Source organism: Oncorhynchus masou, unplaced genomic scaffold (assembly GCF_036934945.1).
Source record: "Oncorhynchus masou masou isolate Uvic2021 unplaced genomic scaffold, UVic_Omas_1.1 unplaced_scaffold_1808, whole genome shotgun sequence".
NCBI lineage: Eukaryota > Metazoa > Chordata > Actinopteri > Salmoniformes > Salmonidae > Oncorhynchus > Oncorhynchus masou.
Window position 1 is genome coordinate 361 of NW_027008292.1, and position 22,719 is coordinate 23,079.

Genomic DNA, 22,719 nt, shown 5'->3' on the forward strand with positions numbered 1-22,719 from the left:
ATGACCGACCCCACACCAGATCTACAGTCAGGCCACTGACCGACCCCACAGTCAGGCCACTGACCGACCCACACCAGATCTAGAGGCCAACCGACCCCACACCAGATCAGAACATGGTTCCCAGAGTTTCAGCATCGTCTTGTCCTCTATAGATATGTGGTATAGATTTTTTTCATTTTTTAACATTTATTTTTACTTTTTATATATTTTTTTCTAGCGATTTTATTTAATTTTAATCTTTTTTTTTTTTAATTATGTTTTTTTTGTTTTTTTATTGTTTTTAAAATAAAGGAAGATGACCACCCACCTGTCGCCCTCCTAAGGGCCTGTAAACAAGAGGCCGTCTCCATAACAACCGGAAGCCATCGCCATAACAACCGGACGACGGCGCCACAACAACAGAAGGCAGACACCATAACAACCGGACAACGTCGCCATAACAACGTTGCCATAACAACCGGACAACATCGCCGTAACAACTGGACAACGTCGCCATAACAACCGGAGGTCGTCGCCATAACAACCGGAGGCTGCCTCCATAACAACATGTTCTGCCCCTGTTGTCATAGTGTCACCCCCCCCCCCAGTCTGGCAGGGAGGGGCTCCAGTCACAGCTGAGTGGATACAGTCCTTTACACTGCAGAGACTCACGTTCGTTACTTTTAAAACACAACATCGGTGCAAATACTTCTGTCTTTAAACATCAAAACGAGCCATAAATCAGCATCTCTATATCGTTAAACTGCTTCTCCACAATACCACCGGAAGGTATTTGTGCCAAGGCAGAGAGGAGAGCACGCACACACACACACACACACACACACACACACAGTAAGAACGTCCTTGAGTAAACAGCTACATTGGAACTGGCAGCTCCCTCTGTATTGCAGATTAAACACTGAGAGAAAAATAACGTTTCAGTGCAAAGTGGAAGCAAAACAACAACATGACAATAAAACAACATGGTCAGCAAAACAACAACATGACAATAAAACAACTAAATAAAAGCCACAAATGATTGGAATTCCAATAACAGGGACCATGAATGAAATAGACAAAAGCTTTTTGTTGTGTTTTTTAGGTTTCAGTTTTGAAGCATAATAAGGCATTTTCTTCACATTGTAGAATTGTCCTGCGTGATTCAAGTATACCAACTGATATGTGTTTTAGAGGGCGAAGACAACGTGGATGTGCAGGGAAAAAAACATAACGCATTTTCCACAGGGTGACCCCCCCCCCCCACTTCCTGTACGCATTTTCCACGGGGTGAACCCCCCACTTCCTGTACGCATTTTCCACAGGGTGACCCCCCCCCTACTTCCTGTATGTATTTTCCACAGGGTGACCCCCCCCTACTTCCTGTATGTATTTTCCACAGGGTGACCCCCCCCCCTACTTCCTGTATGTATTTTCCACAGGGTGACCCCCCCCCCTACTTCCTGTACGTATTTTCCACAGGGTGACCCCCCCTACTTCCTGTATGTATTTTCCACAGGGTGACCCCCCTACTTCCTGTATGTATTTTCCACAGGGTGACCCCCCCCCCTACTTCCTGTATGTATTTTCCACAGGGTGACCCCCCCCTACTTCCTGTATGTATTTTCCACAGGGTGACCCCCCTACTTCCTGTACGTATTTTCCCACATGGTGACCCCCTTCCTGTATATTTGTAAGTGAGAAGGAGCCATTTTGTTTTTTGGTCTTGGACTTTTTTTCTTTGTGTTTGAGACTAATAACGGTTCTAGACGACTCAGTCTGTCGCCACGCTGTCCACGGGCTTTACATGGAGTCCCCGCCCCCTGTCAGGTGATCCACGGGGAGGAAGGAGCTGATTGGAGAAGGGCTGTTGATCCTCCCGCCCTCGCCCCATAGGCTAGTGGAATAGTTCAACCCGCCCCAAAGGGAGGAGCTATGGAGGTCGCTGACGTTCCATTGACTGGGCTCCGGGGCGCGGCTGGGGAAGGGGTGGGAACCCTCCAAGGCTCCGCCCATTCGGCTCTGAGAGGAGCCAATGGCCTGCCAGCCCGGGGAGGCAGCGGCCAATGACTGACCTTGTGCAAAGAAACGGTTGATTTCCTCCTCACTGGCAAACTCAGCCAGAATGGTAGTGTTCCCTAGTACGCACCTGAGGAGAGAGAGACGAGAGGGATGAAGAGGAGAAAGAGAAGAGAGAGTGATGAAGAGGAGAGAGAGGAGAGGGATGAAGAGGAGAGGGAGAAGAGAGGGATGAAGAGGAGAGAGAGGAGGGATGAAGAGGAGAGGGAGAAGAGAGAGTGATGAAGAGGAGAGGGAGAAGAGAGGGATGAAGAGAGAGAGGGCGATGAAGAGGAGAGAGGGCAATGAAGAAGAGAGAGAGAGGAGGCGATGAAGAGGAGAGAGAGAGAGAAGAGGCGATGAAGAGGAGAGAGAGAAGAGGGCGATGAAGAGGAGAGAGAGAAGAGGGCGATGAAGAGGAGAGAGAGAAGAGGGCGATGAAGAGGAGAGAGAGAAGAGGGGCGATGAAGAGGAGAGAGAGAGAAGAGGGCGATGAAGAGGAGAGAGAGAAGAGGGCGATGAAGAGGAGAGAGAGAAGAGGGCGATGAAGAGGAGAGAGAGAGAGGCGAGAAGAGGAGGGCGATGAAGAGGAGAGAGAGAGGGGGCGATGAAGAGGAGAGAGAGAAGAGGGCGATGAAGAGGAGAGAGAAGAGGGTGATGAAGAGGAGAGAGAGAAGAGGGTGATGAAGAGGAGAGAGAGAAGAGGGCGATGAAGAGGAGAGAGAAGAGGGTGATGAAGAGGAGATAGAGAAGAGGGTGATGAAGAGGAGAGAGAGTTGCATGCGTATAATTGTCTTACATGTGCAGACTCTTCTGTGCCTTGGCTGCCTCGTCCTTGGAGCTGTAACATACGACAGCATTGCCGTGTGGCAGGTTGAGGTGGAATGTAATCAGAGGACCATGTTGCATACAGAGAGTCCTCAGAGTAGAACCATCCATCTGGAGGGAGGGGGAGGAGAGGGGTGAGGGAGGGAGGAGGGAGAGGAGGGAGGGGAGGGGAAGGGAGGGGAGGGAGGAGGAGGAGAGAGGGAAGGAGGGAGGAGAGGATGGAGGAGAGGGAGGAGAGGATGGAGGAGAGGGAGGAGGGAGGGGAGAGGAGGGAGGAGATGAGAGGGGAGGAGATGAGGGGAGGAGGGGAGGGAGGAGATGAGGAGAGGAGGGAGGAGATGAGGGAGGAGATGAGGGGAGGGAGGAGAGGAGGAGAGGGAGGAGAGGAGGAGGAGAGAGGAGGGGAGGGAGGAGAGGAGAGGAGAGAGAAGTTTAAGAAATGGAAGTAACAGCCTTGAAGAAGACCAGTCACTAGTCCCTTGGTAGTCCTCCAACCAGTCACTAGTCCCTTGGTAGTCCTCCAACCAGTCACTAGTCCCTTGGTAGTCCTCCAACCAGTCACTAGTCCCTTGGTCGGCCTCCAACCAGTCACTAGTCCCTTGGTCAGCCTCCAACCAGTCACTAGTCCCTTGGTCGGCCTCCAACCAGTCACGAGCCCCTTGGTAGGCCTCCAACCAGTCACTAGTCCCTTGGTCGGCCTCCAACCAGTCACGAGCCCCTTGGTAGGCCTCCAACCAGTCACTAGTCCCTTGGTAGTCCTCCAACCAGTCACTAGTCCCTTGGTAGTCCTCCAACCAGTCACTAGTCCCTTTGGTAGTCCTCCAACCAGTCACTAGTCCCTTGGTAGTCCTCCAACCAGTCACTAGTCCCTTGGTAGTCCAACCAGTCACTAGACCCTTGGTAGTCCTCCTAAAAGCAGCCAACCAGTCACTAGACCCTTGGTAGTCGTCCTAAAAGCAGCCAACCAGTCACTAGTCTCTTGGTAGTCCTCCTAAAAGCAGCCAACCAGTCACTAGTCCCTTGGTAGCCCTCCTAAAAGCAGCCAACCAGTCACTAGACCCTTGGTAGTCCTCCAACCAGTCACTAGACCCTTGGTAGTCCTCCAACCAGTCACTAGACCCTTGGTAGCCCTCCTAAAAGCAGCCAACCAGTCAGTAGTCGCTTGGTAGTCCTCCTAAAAGCAGCCAACCAGTCACTAGTCCCTTGGTAGTCCTCCTAAAAGCAGCCAACCAGTCACTAGACCCTTGGTAGTCCTCCTAAAAGCAGCCAACCAGTCACTAGTCCCTTGGTAGTCCTCCTAAAAGCAGCCAACCAGTCACTAGTCCCTTGGTAGTCCTCCTAAAAGCAGCCAACCAGTCACTAGTCCCTTGGAAGTCCTCCTAAAAAGCAGCCAACCAGTCACTAGACCCTTGGTAGTCCTCCTAAAAACAGCCAACCAGTCACTAGTCCCTTGGTATTCCTCCTAAAAGCAGCCAACCAGTCACTAGTCCCTTGGTATTCCTCCTAAAAGCAGCCAACCAGTCACTAGACCCTTGGTAGTCCTCCTAAAAGCAGCCAACCAGTCACTAGTCCCTTGGTAGTCCTCCTAAGCAGCCAACCAGTCACTAGTCCCTTGGTAGTCCTCCAACCAGTCACTAGTCCCTTGGTAGTCCTCCAACCAGTCACTAGTCCCTTGGTAGTCCTCCAACCAGTCACTAGTCCCTTGGTAGTCCTCTAAAAGCAGCCAACCAGTCACTAGTCCCTTGGTAGTCCTCTTAAAAGCAGCCAACCAGTCACTAGACCCTTGGTAGTCCTCCTAAAAGCAGCCAACCAGTCACTAGACCCTTGGTAGTCCTCCTAAAGCAGCCAACCAGTCACTAGACCCTTGGTAGTCCTCCTAAAAGCAGCCAACCAGTCACTAGACCCTTGGTAGTCCTCCTAAAAACAGCCAACCAGTCACTAGTCCCTTGGTAGTCCTCCTAAAAGCAGCCAACCAGTCACTAGTCCCTTGGTAGTCCTCCTAAAGCAGCCAACCAGTCATTAGACCCTTGGTAGTCCTCCTAAAAGCAGCCAACCAGTCACTAGACCCTTGGTAGTCCTCCTAAAAGCAGCCAACCAGTCACTAGACCCTTGGTAGTCCTCCTAAAAGCAGCCAACCAGTCACTAGACCCTTGGTAGTCCTCCTAAAAGCAGCCAACCAGTCATTAGACCCTTGGTAGTCCTCCTAAAAGCAGCCAACCAGTCACTAGTCCCTTGGTAGTCCTCCTAAAAGCAGCCAACCAGTCATTAGACCCTTGGTAGTCCTCCTAAAAGCAGCCAACCAGTCACTAGACCCTTGGTAGTCCTCCTAAAAGCAGCCAACCAGTCACTAGACCCTTGGTAGTCCTCCTAAAAGCAGCCAACCAGTCACTAGTCCCTTGGAAGTCCTCCTAAAAGCAGCCAACCAGTCACTAGACCCTTGGTAGTCCTCCTAAAAGTATCAAACCATGTTTTCCCCATTTCATGACACTGTTGCACATTTGCTGTTGTCGCTAATATGTTGAATTATACAAAAGAGAGATTTTCCCCACTGGTCAAGTCAGAGTCAAGTCCTACAACACTGGTAGATAGTAGGCCAGAGTGTGTGTGTTTGTGTGTAAGTGTGTGTGTGTGTAAGTGCGTGTGTTTACCTGAGTTGTGAGATTCTTGAGAACGAGCCAGTTGGTTCTCCCTGAGCTGCTGCTACCGTCACTCCAACTACAACCTGAGTGGCAGGAGAGAACAGACGATTATTACCAAGACATACTTGATTTCCACTACAGGGCCAAGCCGTACCCTACCGACTCTGGGGGGGCCAAGCCGTACCCTGCCGACTCTGGGGGGCCAAGCCGTACCCTGCCGACTCTGGGGGGGCCAAGCCGTACCCTGCCGACTCTGGGGGGGCCAAGCCGTACCCTGCCGACTCTGGGGGGCCAAGCCGTACCCTGCCGACTCTGGGGGGGCCAAGCCGTACCCTGCCGACTCTGGGGGGGCCAAGCCGTACCCTGCCGACTCTGGGGGCCAAGCCGTACCCTGCCGACTCTGGGGGGGCCAAGCCGTACCCTGCCGACTCTGGGGGGCCAAGCCGTACCCTGCCGACTCTGGGGGGGCCAAGCCGTACCCTGCCGACTCTGGGGGGGCCAAGCCGTACCCTGCCGACTCTGGGGGGCCAAGCCGTACCCTGCCGACTCTGGGGGCCAAGCCGTACCCTGCCGACTCTGGGGGGCCAAGCCGTACCCTGCCGACTCTGGGGGGCCAAGCCGTACCCTGCCGACTCTGGGGGCCAAGCCGTACCCTGCCGACTCTGGGGGGCCAAGCCGTACCCTGCCGACTCTGGGGGGGCCAAGCCGTACCCTGCCGACTCTGGGGGGGCCAAGCCGTACCCTGCCGACTCTGGGGGGCCAAGCCGTACCCTGCCGACTCTGGGGGGGCCAAGCCGTACCCTGCCGACTCTGGGGGGGCCAAGCCGTACCCCTGCCGACTCTGGGGGCCAAGCCGTACCCTGCCGACTCTGGGGGGGCCAAGCCGTACCCTGCCGACTCTGGGGGGGCCAAGCCGTACCCTGCCGACTCTGGGGGGGCCAAGCCGTACCCTGCCGACTCTGGGGGGCCAAGCCGTACCCTGCCGACTCTGGGGGGCCAAGCCGTACCCTGCCGACTCTGGGGGGCCAAGCCGTACCCTGCCGACTCTGGGGGGGCCAAGCCGTACCCTGCCGACTCTGGGGGCCAAGCCGTACCCTGCCGACTCTGGGGGGCCAAGCCGTACCCTGCCGACTCTGGGGGGGCCAAGCCGTACCCTGCCGACTCTGGGGGCCAAGCCGTACCCTGCCGACTCTGGGGGGGCCGTAAGCCGCCGTACCCTGCCGACTCTGGGGGCCAAGCCGTACCCTACCGACTCTGGGGGGCCAAGCCGTACCCTACCGACTCTGGGGGCCAAGCCGTACCCTACCGACTCTGGGGGGGCCAAGCCGTACCCTACCGACTCTGGGGGGGCCAAGCCGTACCCTACCGACTCTGGGGGGGCCAAGCCGTACCCTACCGACTCTGGGGGGGCCAAGCCGTACCCTACCGACTCTGGGGGGGCCAAGCCGTACCCTACCGACTCTGGTGTTTGTTCTCCCATGATCCTTTGTGCCACGGTTCCAGGAACTACAGGCACCTTCGGGAAGCATTATACAGTCTGACATCAGGGTATTCAGACCCCTTGACTTTTTCACACATTTTGTTACGTTACAGTCTAATTCTAAAATTGATTAAATTGTTTTTTCCCCCCTTCATCAATCTTCACACAATACTCCATAACGACATCACAATACCCCATAACGACATCACAATACCCCATAACGACATCACAATACCCCATAACGACATCACAATACCCCATAACGACATCACAATACCCCATAATGACAAAGCAAAAAAAAACAGCAAGAATTAAAGCAAACGTATTAAAAATAAAAACTGAAATATCACATTGACATAAGTATTCAGACCCTTTACTCAGTACTTTGTTGAAGCAACTTTTGGCAGCGATGACAGCCTCAAGTCTTCTAGAGTTTGACGCGACAAGCTTGGCACGTCTGTATTTGGGGAGTTTCTCCCATTCTTCTCTGCAGATCCTCTCAAGCTCGGATGGGGAGCATCGCTCCACAGAAATGTTCAGGTCTCTCCAGAGACGTTCGATCGGCTTCAAAGTCTGGGCTCTGGCTGGGCCACTCAAGGACATTCAAAGACTTGTCCCAAAGCCACTCCTGCATTGTCTTGGCTGTGTGCTTAGGGTCGTTGTCCTGTTGGAAGGTGAACCTTCGCCCCAGTCTGTGGTCCTGAGCGCTCTGGAGCAGGTTTTCATCAAGGATCTCTCTGTACTTTGCTCCGTTCATCTTTCCCTCGATCCTGACTAGTCTCCCAGTCCCTGCAGCTGAAAAACATTCCCACAACATGATGCTGCCACCACCATGCTTCACCGTAGGGATGGTGCCAGGTTTCCTCCAGACATGACGCTTGGAATTCAGGCCACAGAGTTCAATCTTGGTTTCTTCACACCAGAGAATCTTGGTCGGAGAGTCCTTTAGGTGCCTTTTGGTAAACTCCAAGCAGGCTGTCATGTGCCTTTTACTGAGGAGTGGCTTCTTCCATTTATGAATGATGGAATGATGGAGGCCACTGTGTTCTTGTGGACCTTCAATGCTGCAGAAATGTTTTGCTACCCTTGTCCAGATCTGTGCCTCGACACAATCCTGTCTCGGATCTCTACGGACAATTCCTTCAACTTCATGGCTTTGTTTTTGCTCTGACATCCACTGTCAACTGTGGGAACTTATATAGACAGGTGTGTGCCTTTACAAATCATGTCCATTCAACTGAATTTACCATAAGTGGACTCTAATCAAGTTGTAGAAACATCAAGGATGATCAATGGAAACAGGATGCACCTGAGCTCAATTTTTGAAGTCTCATAGCAAAGGGTTTGAATACTTATGTAAATAAATAATTATGTAAATAAGGTATTTCTGTTTGTTTATCTTAAATACATTTGCTAAAATTTCTAAAAACCTGTTTTTGCTTTGTCATTATGGGGTATTGTGATGTCATTATGGGGCACTGTGATGTCATTATGGGGTATTGTGTGTAATTATGGGGTATTGTGATGTCATTATGGGGTATTGTGATGTCATTATGGGGCACTGTGATGTCATTATGGGGTATTGTGTGTAATTATGGGGTATTGTGATGTCATTATGGGGTATTGTGTGTAGATTGATGTGGGGGGGGGGGAAATAATATTGAATCAATTTTACTGTAAAACGTAACAAAGAAAAGGGGTCTGAATACTTTCTGAAGGTGAGAAACAGCACAGCTTGGTGAATTAGGCAACACACACACACACATTTCCCCCCCACACACACATACACGTGCATTTCTCCATCGTTAAACACATCTACACCCCCTGTTACAGGCAGTCTCACCAGGTGTGTATCTGGAGTCAGAGTGCCCCCAGCCCCCCAAGCGGAGAGGAGCTTCCCCCCAAGGTGGAGGGGGTTTCTGAGGGTGGCTGGTGAGGCCGGGAGGGGGCGGGGAAGGGGCTGAAAGACCTTTAGGAGCCAGAGGGACCTTCCACAGCTCATGGGCCAGAGATGAGTTACACCCTCCTGGAGACCATTTAGACTCTCCGGACCTGACTGGAGAGGGAGGGAGAGGGGAGGAGTGGGAGAGGGGCGGAGAGGGAGAGAGAGAGAGAGAGGGGGAAGGGGAGGAGAGAGAGAGAAGGGGGGGGGGGGGAGGAGAGAGGGAAGGGGAAGGGGGAGGGGAGAGGGAGGAGGGAGAGGAGAGGGGGGCGGGAGAGAGGGGGCGGAGAGAGAGAGGGGAGGAGGAGAGAGGGGGAGGGTGGGAGAGAGAGAGAGAGGGGAAGGGGGGAGGAGAGAGAGAGAGAGGGGAAGGGGGAGGAGAGAGAGAGAGGGGAAGGGGAGGGGAGAGAGGGGGGCGGAGAGGGGGAGGAGAGAGAGAGGGGCGGAGAGAGAGGGGCGGAGAGAGGGAGGAGAGAGAGAGAGGGGGAGGAGTGGGAGAGAAGAGAGAGGAGAGGGGAGGGAGAGGAGAGAGAGGGAAGGGGGAGGAGAGAGAGGGGGAAGGGGAGGAGAGAGAGGGGCGGAGGGGAGAGGGAGAGAGAGAGAGAGGAGAGAGAGAGAGAGAGAGAGAGAGAGGGGGAGGAGAGGGGGAAGGGGGAGGGGAGAGAGAGAGAGGAGAGAGGGGCGGAGAGAGAGGAGGGGAGGAGAGAGAGGGGGGAGAGGGAGAGGAAAGAGAGAGAGAGAGAGGAGAGAGAGAGGAGAGAGAGGAGAGAGAGAGAGAGAGAGAGGAGAGAGAGAGGGAGAGAGAGGGGGAAGGAGAGATAGGGGGAGGAGAGAGAGAGGGGAGGAGAGAGAGAGGGGAGGAGAGAGAGAGAGGGGAGGAGAGAGAGAGGGGAGGAGAGAGAGAGAGAGAGGGGGAGGAGAGAGAGACAGAGAGAGAGAGGGGAAGGAGAGAGAGACAGAGAGAGGGGGAAGGAGGAGAGAGAGGGAGGTGAGGGAGAGAGGGGGAAGGGGAGGAGAGAGAGGGGGAGGAGAGGGAGAGGAGAGAGAAAGGGAGGAGAGAGGGAAGAGGGGAGGAGAGAGGGAAGGGGGAGGAGAGAGGGAAGGGGGAGGAGAGAGAGAGGAGGTGGGGGAGGAGAGAGAGGGGAGGAGAGAGAGAGGGAGAGAGAGAGAGAGAGACAGAGAGATAGAGGAGGAGGAGAGAGAGAGAGAGGGTGGTGAGGGAGAGAGGGGGAAGGGGGAGGAGAGAGAGGGAGGAGAGAGGGAGGAGAGAGAGGGAGGAGAGGGGGAGGAGAGAGAGAGGGAGGTGGGGGAGGAGAGAGAGAGAGAACAATCCATAAGGTGGAAAATGACCTGAATTGATAATGACAGAAGTTTACAACATTGTGATTTGTACCTCCAATGTGATGGTTGCAACCATTATCAATCACCCATATTACCAAACGGATTTAAATTCTCTAGTATAGACTACTGATCATAATGAACAATCATTTTCTATTTATCGTCCCAGCTGAGGGTTAGACCTACCGACCCGTAGTGGGGAGAGTTAGACCTACCGACCCGTAGTGGGGAGAGTTAGACCTACCTACCCGTAGTGGGGAGAGTTAGACCTACCTACCCGTAGTGGGGAGAGTTAGACCTACCTACCCGTAGTGGGGAGAGTTAGACCTACCTACCCGTAGTGGGGAGAGTTAGACCTACCTACCCGTAGTGGGGAGGGTTAGACCTACCTACCCGTAGTGGGGGGAGTAAGACCTACCTACCCGTAGTGGGGGGAGTAAGACCTACCTACCCGTAGTGGGGAGAGTTAGACCTACCTACCCGTAGTGGGGTGGGTTAGACCTACCTACCCGTAGTGGGGAGGGTTAGACCCACATACCCGTAGTGGGGAGGGTTAGACCTACCTACCCGTAGTGGGGAGGGTTAGACCTACCTACCCGTAGTGGGGAGAGTTAGACCTACCTACCCATAGTGGGGAGAGTTAGACCTACCTGTAGTGGGGAGAGTTAGACCTACCCACCCGTAGTGGGGAGGGTTATAGGGGGTTAGACCTACCCGTAGTGGGGAGGGTTAGAGGGGGTTAGACCTACCCGTAGTGGGGAGGGTTAGAGGGGTTAGACATACCCGTAGTGGGGAGGGTTAGAGGGGGTTAGACCTACCCGTAGTGGGGAGGGTTATAGGGGGAGTTAGACCTACCCGTAATGGGGAGGGTTAGAGGGAGTTAGACCTACCTCTAGTGGGGAGGGTTAGAGGGGGTTAGATCTACCTCTAGTGGGGAGGTTAGAGGGGTTAGACCTACCTCTAGAGGGGAGGGTTAGAGGGGTTAGACCTACCTCTAGTGGGGAGGGTTAGAGGGGGTTAGACCTACCTCTAGTGGGGAGGGTTAGAGGGGTTAGACCTACCTCTAGTGGGGAGGGTTAGAGGGGTTAGACCTAACTCTAGTGGGGAGGGTTAGAGGGGTTAGACCTACCTCTAGTGGGGAGGGTTAGACCTACCCGTAGTGGGGAGGGTTAGAGGGGTTAGACCTACCTCTAGTGGGGAGGGTTAGAGGGGGTTAGACCTAACTCTAGTGGGGAGGTTAGAGGGGTTAGACCTACCTCTAGTGGGGAGGGTTAGGGGGTTAGACCTACCCGTAGTGGGGAGGGTTAGAGGGGTTAGACCTACCCGTAGTGGGGAGGGTTATAGGGGGTTAGACCTACCCGTAGTGGGGAGGGTTAGAGGGGGTTAGACCTACCTCTAGTGGGGAGGGTTATAGGGGGTTAGACCTACCCGTAGTGGGGAGGGTTAGAGGGGGTTAGACCTACCCATAGTGGGGAGGGTTAGAGGGAGTTAGACCTACTCATAGTGGGGAGGGTTATAGGGGGTTAGACCTACCCGTAGTGGGGAGGGTTAGAGGGAGTTAGACCTACCTCTAGTGGGGAGGGTTATAGGGGGTTAGACCTACCCGTAGTGGGGAGGGTTAGAGGGAGTTAGACCTACCTCTAGTGGGGAGGGTTAGAGGGGGTTAGACCTACCCGTAGTGGGGAGGGTTAGAGGGGTTAGACCTACCCGTAGTGGGGAGGGTTAGAGGGGTTAGACCTACCTCTAGTGGGGAGGGTTATAGGGGTTAGACCTACCCGTAGTGGGGAGGGTTAGAGGGGTTAGACGTACCTCTAGTGGGGAGGGTTATAGGGGTTAGACCTACCCGTAGTGGGGAGGGTTAGAGGGAGTTAGACCTACCTGTAGTGGGGAGGGTTAGAGGGGGTTAGACCTACCCGTAGTGGGGAGGGTTAGACCTACCTATAGTGGGGAGGGTTATAGGGGTTAGACCTACCCGTAGTGAGGAGGGTTAGAGGGGGGTTAGACCTACCCGTAGTGGGGAGGGTTAGAGGGGGTGAGACCTACCCGTAGTGGGGAGGTTAGAGGGGTTAGACCTACCCGTAGTGGGGAGGTTAGAGGGGGTGAGACCTACCCGTAGTGGGGAGGGTTAGAGGGGGTGAGACCTACCCGTAGTGGGGAGGGTTAGAGGGGGTGAGACCTACCCGTAGTGCTTTGTGTTGTACTGGTGAGTGAACCACTGTGGCTGGAGGCACGACTAGATGACCAGGCACTGTTAGAAGGCATTGTGGTGTTCAGAGATGAGGATGGGCCTGGGGAGAGAGAGAAAGAGAGAAAGAAAGGGAGAGAGAGAAAGAGAGGATAGAAGAGAACGGAGAGAGAGAGAGAGAGAGAGAAAGGAGAGAAAGAAAGGGAGAGAGAGAAAGAGAGGATAGAAGAGAACGGAGAGAGAAAGAGAGAAAGAAAGGGAGAGAGAGAAAGAGAGGATAGAAGAGAACGGAGAGAGAGAAAGAGAGAAAGAAAGGGAGAGAGAGAAAGAGAGGATAGAAGAGAACGGAGAGAGAGAAGAGAGAAAGAAAGGGAGAGAGAGAAAGAGAGGATAGAAGAGAACGGAGAGAGAGAAAGAGAGAAAGAAAGGGAGAGAGAGAAAGAGAGGATAGAAGAGAACGGAGAGAGAGAAAGAGAGAAAGAAAGGGAGAGAGAGAAAGAGAGGATAGAAGAGAACGGAGAGAGAGAAAGAGAGAAAGAAAGGGAGAGAGAGAAAGAGAGGATAGAAGAGAACGGAGAGAGAGAAAGAGAGAAAGAAAGGGAGAGAGAGAAAGAGAGGATAGAAGAGAACGGAGAGAGAGAAAGAGAGAAAGAAAGGGAGAAAGAAAGGGAGAGAGAGAAAGAAAGGGAGAGAGAGAAAGAGAGGATAGAAGAGAACGGAGAGAGAGAGAGAGAAAGGAGAGCGAGAAAGAGAGAAAGAAAGGGAGAGAGAGAAAGAGAGGATAGAAGAGAACGGAGAGAGAGAAAGAGAGAAAGAAAGGGAGAGAGAGAAAGGGAGAGAGAGAAAGAAAGGGAGAGAGAGAAAGAGGATAGAAGAGAACGGAGAGAGAGAGAGAAAGGAGAGAAAGGAGAGAGAGAAAGAGAGAAAGAAAGGGAGAGAGAGAAAGAGAGGATAGAAGAGAACGGAGAGAGAGAAAGAGAGAGAGAGAAAGAGAGGATAGAAGAGAACGGAGAGAGCGAGAGAAAGGAGAGAAAGGAGAGAGAGAAAGAGAGAAAGAAAGGGAGAGAGAGAAAGAGAGGATAGAAGAGAACGGAGAGAGAGAAAGAGAGAGAGAGAAAGAGAGAAAGAAAGGGAGAGAGAGAAAGAAAGGGAGAGAGAGAAAGAGAGGATAGAAGAGAACGGAGAGAGAGAGAGAAAGGAGGGGGAGCGAGAGCGAGGAGAAAGGAGAGAGAAAGAGAAAGAGAGAAAGAGAAGAGAGAGAAAGAGAGAGAGAAGGGAGAGAGAGAAAGGAGAGAGAGAGAAAGAGAGAGAGAGAGAAGAGAGAAAGAAAGGGAGAGAGAGAAAGAGGATAGAAGAGAACGGAGAGAGAGAAAGAGAGAGAAAGAGAGAAAGAAAGGGAGAGAGAGAAAGGGAGAGAGAGAAAGAGAGAAAGAGAGAGAGAGAGAAAGAGAGAAAGAAAGGGAGAGAGAGAAAGAGGATAGAAGAGAACGGAGAGAGAGAAAGAAAGGGAGAGAGAGAAAGGGAGAGAGAGAAAGAGAGAAAGAGAAAGAGAGAGAGAAAGGGGAGAGAGAGAAAGAGGATAGAAGAGAACGGAGAGAGAGAAAGAGAAGAGAGAAAGAGAGAAGAAAGGGAGAGAGAGAAAGAAAGGGAAAGAAGAGAGAAAGAAAGAGGAGAGAGAGAGAAGATGATAGAAGAGAAAGGAGAGAGAAAGAGAGAGAGAGAGAAAGGGAGAGAGAGAAAGAGAGAAAGAGAAAGAGAGAGAGAAAGGGAGAGAGAGAAAGAGAGAGAGAAAGGGAGAGAGAGAAAGAGGATAGAAGAGAACGGAGAGAGAGAGAGAAAGGAGAGCGAGAGAAAGGAGAGAAAGGAGAGAGAGAGAGAGAGAGAAAGAAAGGGAGAGAGAGAGAGGATAGAAGAGAACGGAGAGAGAGAGAGAAAGGAGAGAAAGGAGAGAGAGAGAAAAAGAGAGAAGAGAAAGGAGAGAAGAGAAAGGAGAGAATGGAGAGAGGAGAGAGAAAGAGAGAAGAGAAAGGAGAGAAGAGAAAGGAGAGAATGGAGAGAGGAGAGAGAAAGAAAGAGAAAGAAAGAGAAAGAAAGAGAAAGAAAGAGAAAGAAAGAGAAAGAAAGAGAAAGAGAGAGAAAGAGAGAGACAGAAAGAGAGAAAGAAAGAGAGAGAGAAAGAGAAAGCGAGAAAGAGAGAGAGAGAGAATGAAAAAGATTAACACAGACAGAACAATAGACTCCTAAAGCAGGGATGAAATGAAGCTCGTCCACGAGCCTGAGGACAGTAATATATATATATATATACACACAAACACTACATCACACATAATGTAATATATACTATACTATATATATATATATATACTATATATATATATATATATACTATATATACTATATATATATATATATATACTATATATATATATATATATACTATATATACTATATATATATATACATATATATATATATATATATATATATATATATATATATATATACATATATATACATACATACATACACACACACAAAACAAATGTAATATATAATATATATAAAACTAATATATAAATAATATATATATATATAAAACTAATGTAATGTATAATGTAATGTATAATATATATATAACTAATATATAATATATAAATATAAACCTAATGTAATATATATTATATATATAAAACTAATGCAATATATATTATATATATATAAAACTAATGTAATATATATTATATATATATATAAAACTAATGTAATATATATTATATATATAAAACTAATGTAATATATATTATATATATAAAACTAATGTAATATATATTATATATATATATAAAACTAATGTAATATATATTATATATATAAAACTAATGTAATATATATTATATATATAAAACTAATGTAATATATAATATATATATAAAACTAATGTAATATATATATATATATATAAAACTAATGTAATATATATAAAACTAATGTAATATATATATATATAAATGTAACGTAATATATAATATATATATAAAACTAAAGTAATATATAAATCTAATGTAATATATAAAACTAATGTAATATATAAAACTAATGTAATATATAATATATATAAAACTAATGTAATATATAATATATATAAAACTAATGTAATATATAAAACTAATGTAATATATAATATATATAAAACTAATGTAATATATAATATATATAAAACTAATGTAATACATAATATATATAAAACTAATGTAATATATAATATATATAAAACTAATGTAATATATGATATATATATATAAAACTAATGTAATATATCTATAAAACTAATGTAATATATAAAACTATATATATATATATATACACACACACAAAACAAATGTAATATATAATATATATAAAACTTATATATATTATATATATATATATATATGTAACGTAATATATAATATATATATAAATCTAATGTAATATATAAAACTATATATATATATATATATATATATACACACACACAAAACAAATGTAATATATAATATATATAAAACTTATATAATATATATAAAACTAATGTAATGTATAATATATATATATATATATAACTAATATATAATATAAATATATAAACCTAATGTAATATATATTATATATATAAAACTAATGCAATATATATTATATATATATAAAACTAATGTAAAATATATTATATATATATAAAACTAATGTAATATATAATATAAATATATAAACCTAATGTAATATATATTATATATATAAAACTAATGCAATATATATTATATATATATAAAACGAATGTAATATATAATATATACAAAACAAATGTAATATATAATATATATATATAAAACTAATGTAATATATTTATAAAACTAACGTAATATATATATATAAATGTAACGTAATATATAAGATATATATAAAACTAATGTAATATATATAATATATATACAACTAATGTAATATAATATATAAATGTAACGTAATATATAATATATATATAAATATCATGTAATATATAAAACTAATGTAATAAATAAATAAAACTAATGTAATATATAAATAAAACTAATGCAATATATAAAATGTATAAAAAACTAATATAATATATATAATATAAAACTAATGTAATATATAAATAAAACTAATGTAATATATAAAGAAAACTAATGTAAGAAATAAATAAAACTAATGTAATATATAAATAAAACTAATGTATATAAAACTAATATAATATATATAATATAAAACTAATGTAATATATAAATAAAACTAATGTAATATATATAATATAAAACTAATGTAATATATAAATAAAACTAATGTAATATATAAATAAAACTAATGTAATGGTCTCCATAGAGGACAGTGTCCTGTCAGGTCTCTGGTCTACATAGAGGACAGTGTCCTGTCAGGTCTCTGGTCTACATAGAGGACAGTGTGTTACCTGTCAGGTCTCTGGTCTACATAGAGGACAGTGTGTTACCTGTCAGGTCTCTGGTCTACATAGAGGACAGTGTCCTGTCTGGTCTCTGGTCTACATAGAGGACAGTGTCCTGTCTGGTCTCTGGTCTACATAGAGGACAGTGTCCTGTCAGGTCTCTGGTCTACATAGAGGACAGTGTCCTGTCAGGTCTCTGGTCTACATAGAGGACAGTGTGTTACCTGTCAGGTCTCTGGTCTACATAGAGGACAGTGTGTTACCTGTCAGGTCTCTGGTCTACATAGAGGACAGTGTCCCGTCAGGTCTCTGGTCTACATAGAGGACAGTGTCCCGTCAGGTCTCTGATCTACATAGAGGACAGTGTCCCGTCAGGTCTCTGGTCTACATAGAGGACAGTGTCCCGTCAGGTCTCTGGTCTACATAGAGGACGGTGTCCCGTCAGGTCTCTGGTCTACATAGAGGACGGTGTCCCGTCAGGTCTCTGGTCTACATAGAGGACAGTGTCCTGTCAGGTCTCTGGTCTACATAGAGGACAGTGTCCTGTCAGGTCTCTGGTCTACATAGAGGACAGTGTCCTGTCAGGTCTCTGGTCTACATAGAGGACAGTGTCCTGTCAGGTCTCTGGTCTACATAGAGGACAGTGTGTGTTACCTGTCAGGTCTCTGGTCTACATAGAGGACAGTGTGTTACCTGTCAGGTCTCTGGTCTACATAGAGGACAGTGTCCTGTCAGGTCTCTGGTCTACATAGAGGACAGTGTCCTGTCAGGTCTCTGGTCTACATAGAGGACAGTGTCCTGTCAGGTCTCTGGTCTACATAGAGGACAGTGTGTTACCTGTCAGGTCTCTGGTCTACATAGAGGACAGTGTGTTACCTGTCAGGTCTCTGGTCTACATAGAGGACAGTGTCCCGTCAGGTCTCTGGTCTACATAGAGGACAGTGTCCTGTCTGGTCTACATAGAGGACAGTGTCCTGTCAGGTCTACATAGAGGACAGTGTCCCGTCAGGTCTCTGGTCTACATAGAGGACAGTGTGTTACCTGTCAGGTCTCTGGTCTACATAGAGGACAGTGTCCCGTCAGGTCTCTGGTCTACATAGAGGACAGTGTCCTGTCAGGTCTCTGGTCTACATAGAGGACAGTGTCCTGTCAGGTCTCTGGTCTACATAGAGGACAGTGTGTTACCTGTCAGGTCTCTGGTCTACATAGAGGACAGTGTGTTACCTGTCAGGTCTCTGGTCTACATAGAGGACAGTGTCCCGTCAGGTCTCTGGTCTACATAGAGGACAGTGTCCTGTCTGGTCTACATAGAGGACAGTGTCCTGTCAGGTCTACATAGAGGACAGTGTCCCGTCAGGTCTCTGGTCTACATAGAGGACAGTGTGTTACCTGTCAGGTCTCTGGTCTACATAGAGGACAGTGTCCCGTCAGGTCTCTGGTCTACATAGAGGACAGTGTCCTGTCAGGTCTCTGGTCTACATAGAGGACAGTGTGTTACCTGTCAGGTCTCTGGTCTACATAGAGGACAGTGTGTTACCTGTCAGGTCTCTGGTCTACATAGAGGACAGTGTGTTACCTGTCAGGTCTCTGGTCTACATAGAGGACAGTGTCCCGTCAGGTCTCTGGTCTACATAGAGGACAGTGTCCTGTCAGGTCTCTGGTCTACATAGAGGACAGTGTCCTGTCAGGTCTCTGGTCCACATAGAGGACAGTGTCCTGTCAGGTCTCTGGTCTACATAGAGGACAGTGTCCTGTCAGGTCTCTGGTCTACATAGAGGACAGTGTCCCGTCAGGTCTCTGGTCTACATAGAGGACAGTGTCCCGTCAGGTCTCTGGTCTACATAGAGGACAGTGTCCTGTCTGGTCTCTGGTCTACATAGAGGACAGTGTCCTGTCAGGTCTCTGGTCTACATAAAGGACAGTGTGTTACCTGTCAGGTCTCTGGTCTACATAGAGGACAGTGTCCCGTCAGGTCTCTGGTCTACATAGAGGACAGTGTCCCGTCAGGTCTCTGGTCTACATAGAGGACAGTGTCCTGTCAGGTCTCTGGTCTACATAGAGGACAGTGTCCTGTCAGGTCTCTGGTCTACATAGAGGACAGTGTCCTGTCAGGTCTCTGGTCTACATAGAGGACAGTGTCCTGTCAGGTCTCTGGTCTACATAGAGGACAGTGTGTTACCTGTCAGGTCTCTGGTCTACATAGAGGACAGTGTGTTACCTGTCAGGTCTCTGGTCTACATAGAGGACAGTGTCCTGTCAGGTCTCTGGTCTACATAGAGGACAGTGTCCTGTCAGGTCTCTGGTCTACATAGAGGACAGTGTGTTACCTGTCAGGTCTCTGGTCTACATAGAGGACAGTGTCCTGTCAGGTCTACATAGAGGACAGTGTCCCGTCAGGTCTCTGGTCTACATAGAGGACAGTGTCCTGTCAGGTCTCTGGTCTACATAGAGGACAGTGTCCTGTCAGGTCTCTGGTCTACATAGAGGACAGTGTCCTGTCTGGTCTCTGGTCTACATAGAGGACAGTGTCCTGTCAGGTCTCTGGTCCACATAGAGGACAGTGTCCTGTCAGGTCTCTGGTCTACATAGAGGACAGTGTCCTGTCAGGTCTCTGGTCTACATAGAGGACAGTGTCCTGTCAGGTCTCTGGTCTACATAGAGGACAGTGTCCTGTCAGGTCTCTGGTCTACATAGAGGACAGTGTGTTACCTGTCAGGTCTCTGGTCTACATAGAGGACAGTGTCCTGTCAGGTCTCTGGTCTACATAGAGGACAGTGTCCTGTCTGGTCTCTGGTCTACATAGAGGACAGTGTCCTGTCAGGTCTCTGGTCTACATAGAGGACAGTGTCCTGTCAGGTCTCTGGTCTACATAAAGGACAGTGTGTTACCTGTCAGGTCTCTGGTCTACATAGAGGACAGTGTGTTACCTGTCAGGTCTCTGGTCTACATAGAGGACAGTGTCCCGTCAGGTCTCTGGTCTACATAGAGGACAGTGTCCTGTCTGGTCTACATAGAGGACAGTGTCCTGTCAGGTCTACATAGAGGACAGTGTCCCGTCAGGTCTCTGGTCTACATAGAGGACAGTGTGTTACCTGTCAGGTCTCTGGTCTACATAGAGGACAGTGTCCCGTCAGGTCTCTGGTCTACATAGAGGACAGTGTCCTGTCAGGTCTCTGGTCTACATAGAGGACAGTGTCCTGTCAGGTCTCTGGTCTACATAGAGGACAGTGTGTTACCTGTCAGGTCTCTGGTCTACATAGAGGACAGTGTCCCGTCAGGTCTCTGGTCTACATAGAGGACAGTGTGTTACCTGTCAGGTCTCTGGTCTACATAGAGGACAGTGTCCCGTCAGGTCTCTGGTCTACATAGAGGACAGTGTCCTGTCAGGTCTCTGGTCTACATAGAGGACAGTGTGTTACCTGTCAGGTCTCTGGTCTACATAGAGGACAGTGTGTTACCTGTCAGGTCTCTGGTCTACATAGAGGACAGTGTGTTACCTGTCAGGTCTCTGGTCTACATAGAGGACAGTGTCCTGTCGGGTCTCTGGTCTACATAGAGGACAGTGTCCTGTCTGGTCTCTGGTCTACATAGAGGACAGTGTCCCGTCAGGTCTCTGGTCTACATAGAGGACAGTGTGTTACCTGTCAGGTCTCTGGTCTACATAGAGGACAGTGTCCCGTCAGGTCTCTGGTCTACATAGAGGACAGTGTCCCGTCAGGTCTCTGGTCTACATAGAGGACGGTGTGTGTTACCTGTCAGGTCTCTGGTCTACATAGAGGACAGTGTGTTACCTGTCAGGTCTCTGGTCTACATAGAGGACAGTGTATGTTACCTGTCAGGTCTCTGAGGTGGTCTATGTGGCGGACGGTGTTGATGGAGAGGTTGTTGATGACACTACCAGGGGTCACGAAAGGGTCAGTCTCAGGGTCGATGTTGGGGTAACCTTTCCATGGCTCCCCGGGCCGGAACTCTGGGGAGGGACATACAGGAATAGAGAGTGAGGGGGGTCTGGAGAGAGTTATACAGGAATAGAGAGTGAGGGGGGGTCTGGAGAGAGTTATACAGGAATAGAGAGTGAGGGGGGGGGGGTCTGGAGAGAGTTATACAGGAATAGAGAGTGAGGGGGGTCTGGAGAGAGTTATACAGGAATAGAGAGTGAGGGGGGGTCTGGAGAGAGTTATACAGGAATAGAGAGTGAGGGGGGGTCTGGAGAGAGTTATACAGGAATAGAGAGTGAGGGGGGGTCTGGAGAGTTATACAGGAATAGAGAGTGAGGGGGTCTGGAGAGTTATACAGGAATAGAGAGTGAGGGGGTCTGGAGAGAGTTATACAGGAATAGAGAGTGAGGGGGGTCTGGAGAGAGTTAAACAGGAATAGAGAGTGAGGGGGGTCTGGAGAGAGACATACAGGAATAGAGAGTGAGGGGGGGGTCTGGAGAGAGTTATACAGGAATAGAGAGTGAGGGGGGTCTGGAGAGAGTTATACAGGAATAGAGAGTGAGGGGGGGTCTGGAGAGAGTTATACAGGAATAGAGAGTGAGGGGGGGTCTGGAGAGAGTTATACAGGAATAGAGAGTGAGGGGGGGGTCTGGAGAGAGTTATACAGGAAGAGAGAGTGAGGGGGATCTGGAGAGAGTTATACAGGAATAGAGAGTGAGGGGGGGTCTGGAGAGAGTTATACAGGAATAGAGAGTGAGGGGGGGGTCTGGAGAGAGTTATACAGGAATAGAGAGTGAGGGGGGGGTCTGGAGAGAGTTATACAGGAATAGAGAGTGAGGGGGGGTCTGGAGAGAGTTATACAGGAATAGAGAGTGAGGGGGGGTCTGGAGAAAGTTATACAGGAATAGAGAGTGAGGGGGTCTGGAGAAAATTATACAGGAATAGAGAGTGGGGGGTCTAGAGAGAGTCATACAGGAATAGAGAGTGAGGGGGGGGTCTGGAGAGAGTTATACAGGAATAGAGAGTGAGGGGGGGTCTGGAGAGAGCGTTATACAGGAATAGAGAGTGAGGGGGGTCTGGAGAGAGAGTTATACAGGAATAGAGGGTGAGGGGGGTCTGGAGAGAGTTATACAGGAATAGAGAGTGAGGGGGGGTCTGGAGAGAGTTATACAGGAATAGAGAGTGAGGGGGTCTGGAGAGAGTTATACAGGAATAGAGAGTGAGGGGGGGTCTGGAGAGAGAGTTCTACAGGAATAGAGAGTGAGGGGGTCTGGAGAGAGTTATACAGGAATAGAGAGTGAGGGGGGTCTGGAGAGAGTTATACAGGAATAGAGAGTGAGGGGGATCTGGAGAGAGTTATACAGGAATAGAGAGTGAGGGGGTCTGGAGAGAGTTATACAGGAATAGAGAGTGAGGGGGGTCTGGAGAGAGTTATACAGGAATAGAGAGTGAGGGGGTGTCTGGAGAGAGACATACAGGAATAGAGAGTGAGGGGGTCTGGAGAGAATTATACAGGAATAGAGAGTGGGGGGGTCTAGAGAGAGTCATACAGGAATAGAGAGTGAGGGGGGGGTCTGGAGAGAGTTATACAGGAATAGAGAGTGAGGGGGGGGGGTCTGGAGAGAGCGTTATACAGGAATAGAGAGTGAGGGGGGGGGGGTCTGGAGAGAGTTATACAGGAATAGAGAGTGAGGGGGGGTCTGGAGAGAGTTATACAGGAATAGAGAGTGAGGGGGTCTGGAGAGAGTTTTACAGGAAGTATGGAGAAGAGTGAGAGAGTGTGAGAGAGTGTGTGAGAGTGTGTGAGAGTGTGTGTGTGAGAGTGAGAGTGTGTGTGTGTGTGTTTCCATGGGGGGATTTGGCACGAGGGGGCCAG

General features: G+C 48.3%; 1 protein-coding gene across 1 annotated transcript in view; it reads right to left on the bottom strand.

Annotated features, from left to right (window-relative positions):
• Window positions 1–1,622: 1,622 nt before the first annotated feature.
• LOC135532299 (trinucleotide repeat-containing gene 6A protein-like) overlaps window positions 1,623–22,719 on the bottom strand; it is a gene marked incomplete at its 5' end in the record, with an annotated part of 63,547 nt that continues 42,450 nt past the window's right edge. The window contains 6 exons of the mRNA XM_064959867.1: window positions 1,623–2,125; window positions 2,834–2,973; window positions 5,511–5,584; window positions 8,825–9,037; window positions 12,442–12,549; window positions 20,738–20,875. Coding sequence (XP_064815939.1) covers window positions 1,780–2,125; window positions 2,834–2,973; window positions 5,511–5,584; window positions 8,825–9,037; window positions 12,442–12,549; window positions 20,738–20,875 — 1,019 coding nt within the window. The remainder of the gene's footprint in view (window positions 2,126–2,833; window positions 2,974–5,510; window positions 5,585–8,824; window positions 9,038–12,441; window positions 12,550–20,737; window positions 20,876–22,719) is intronic.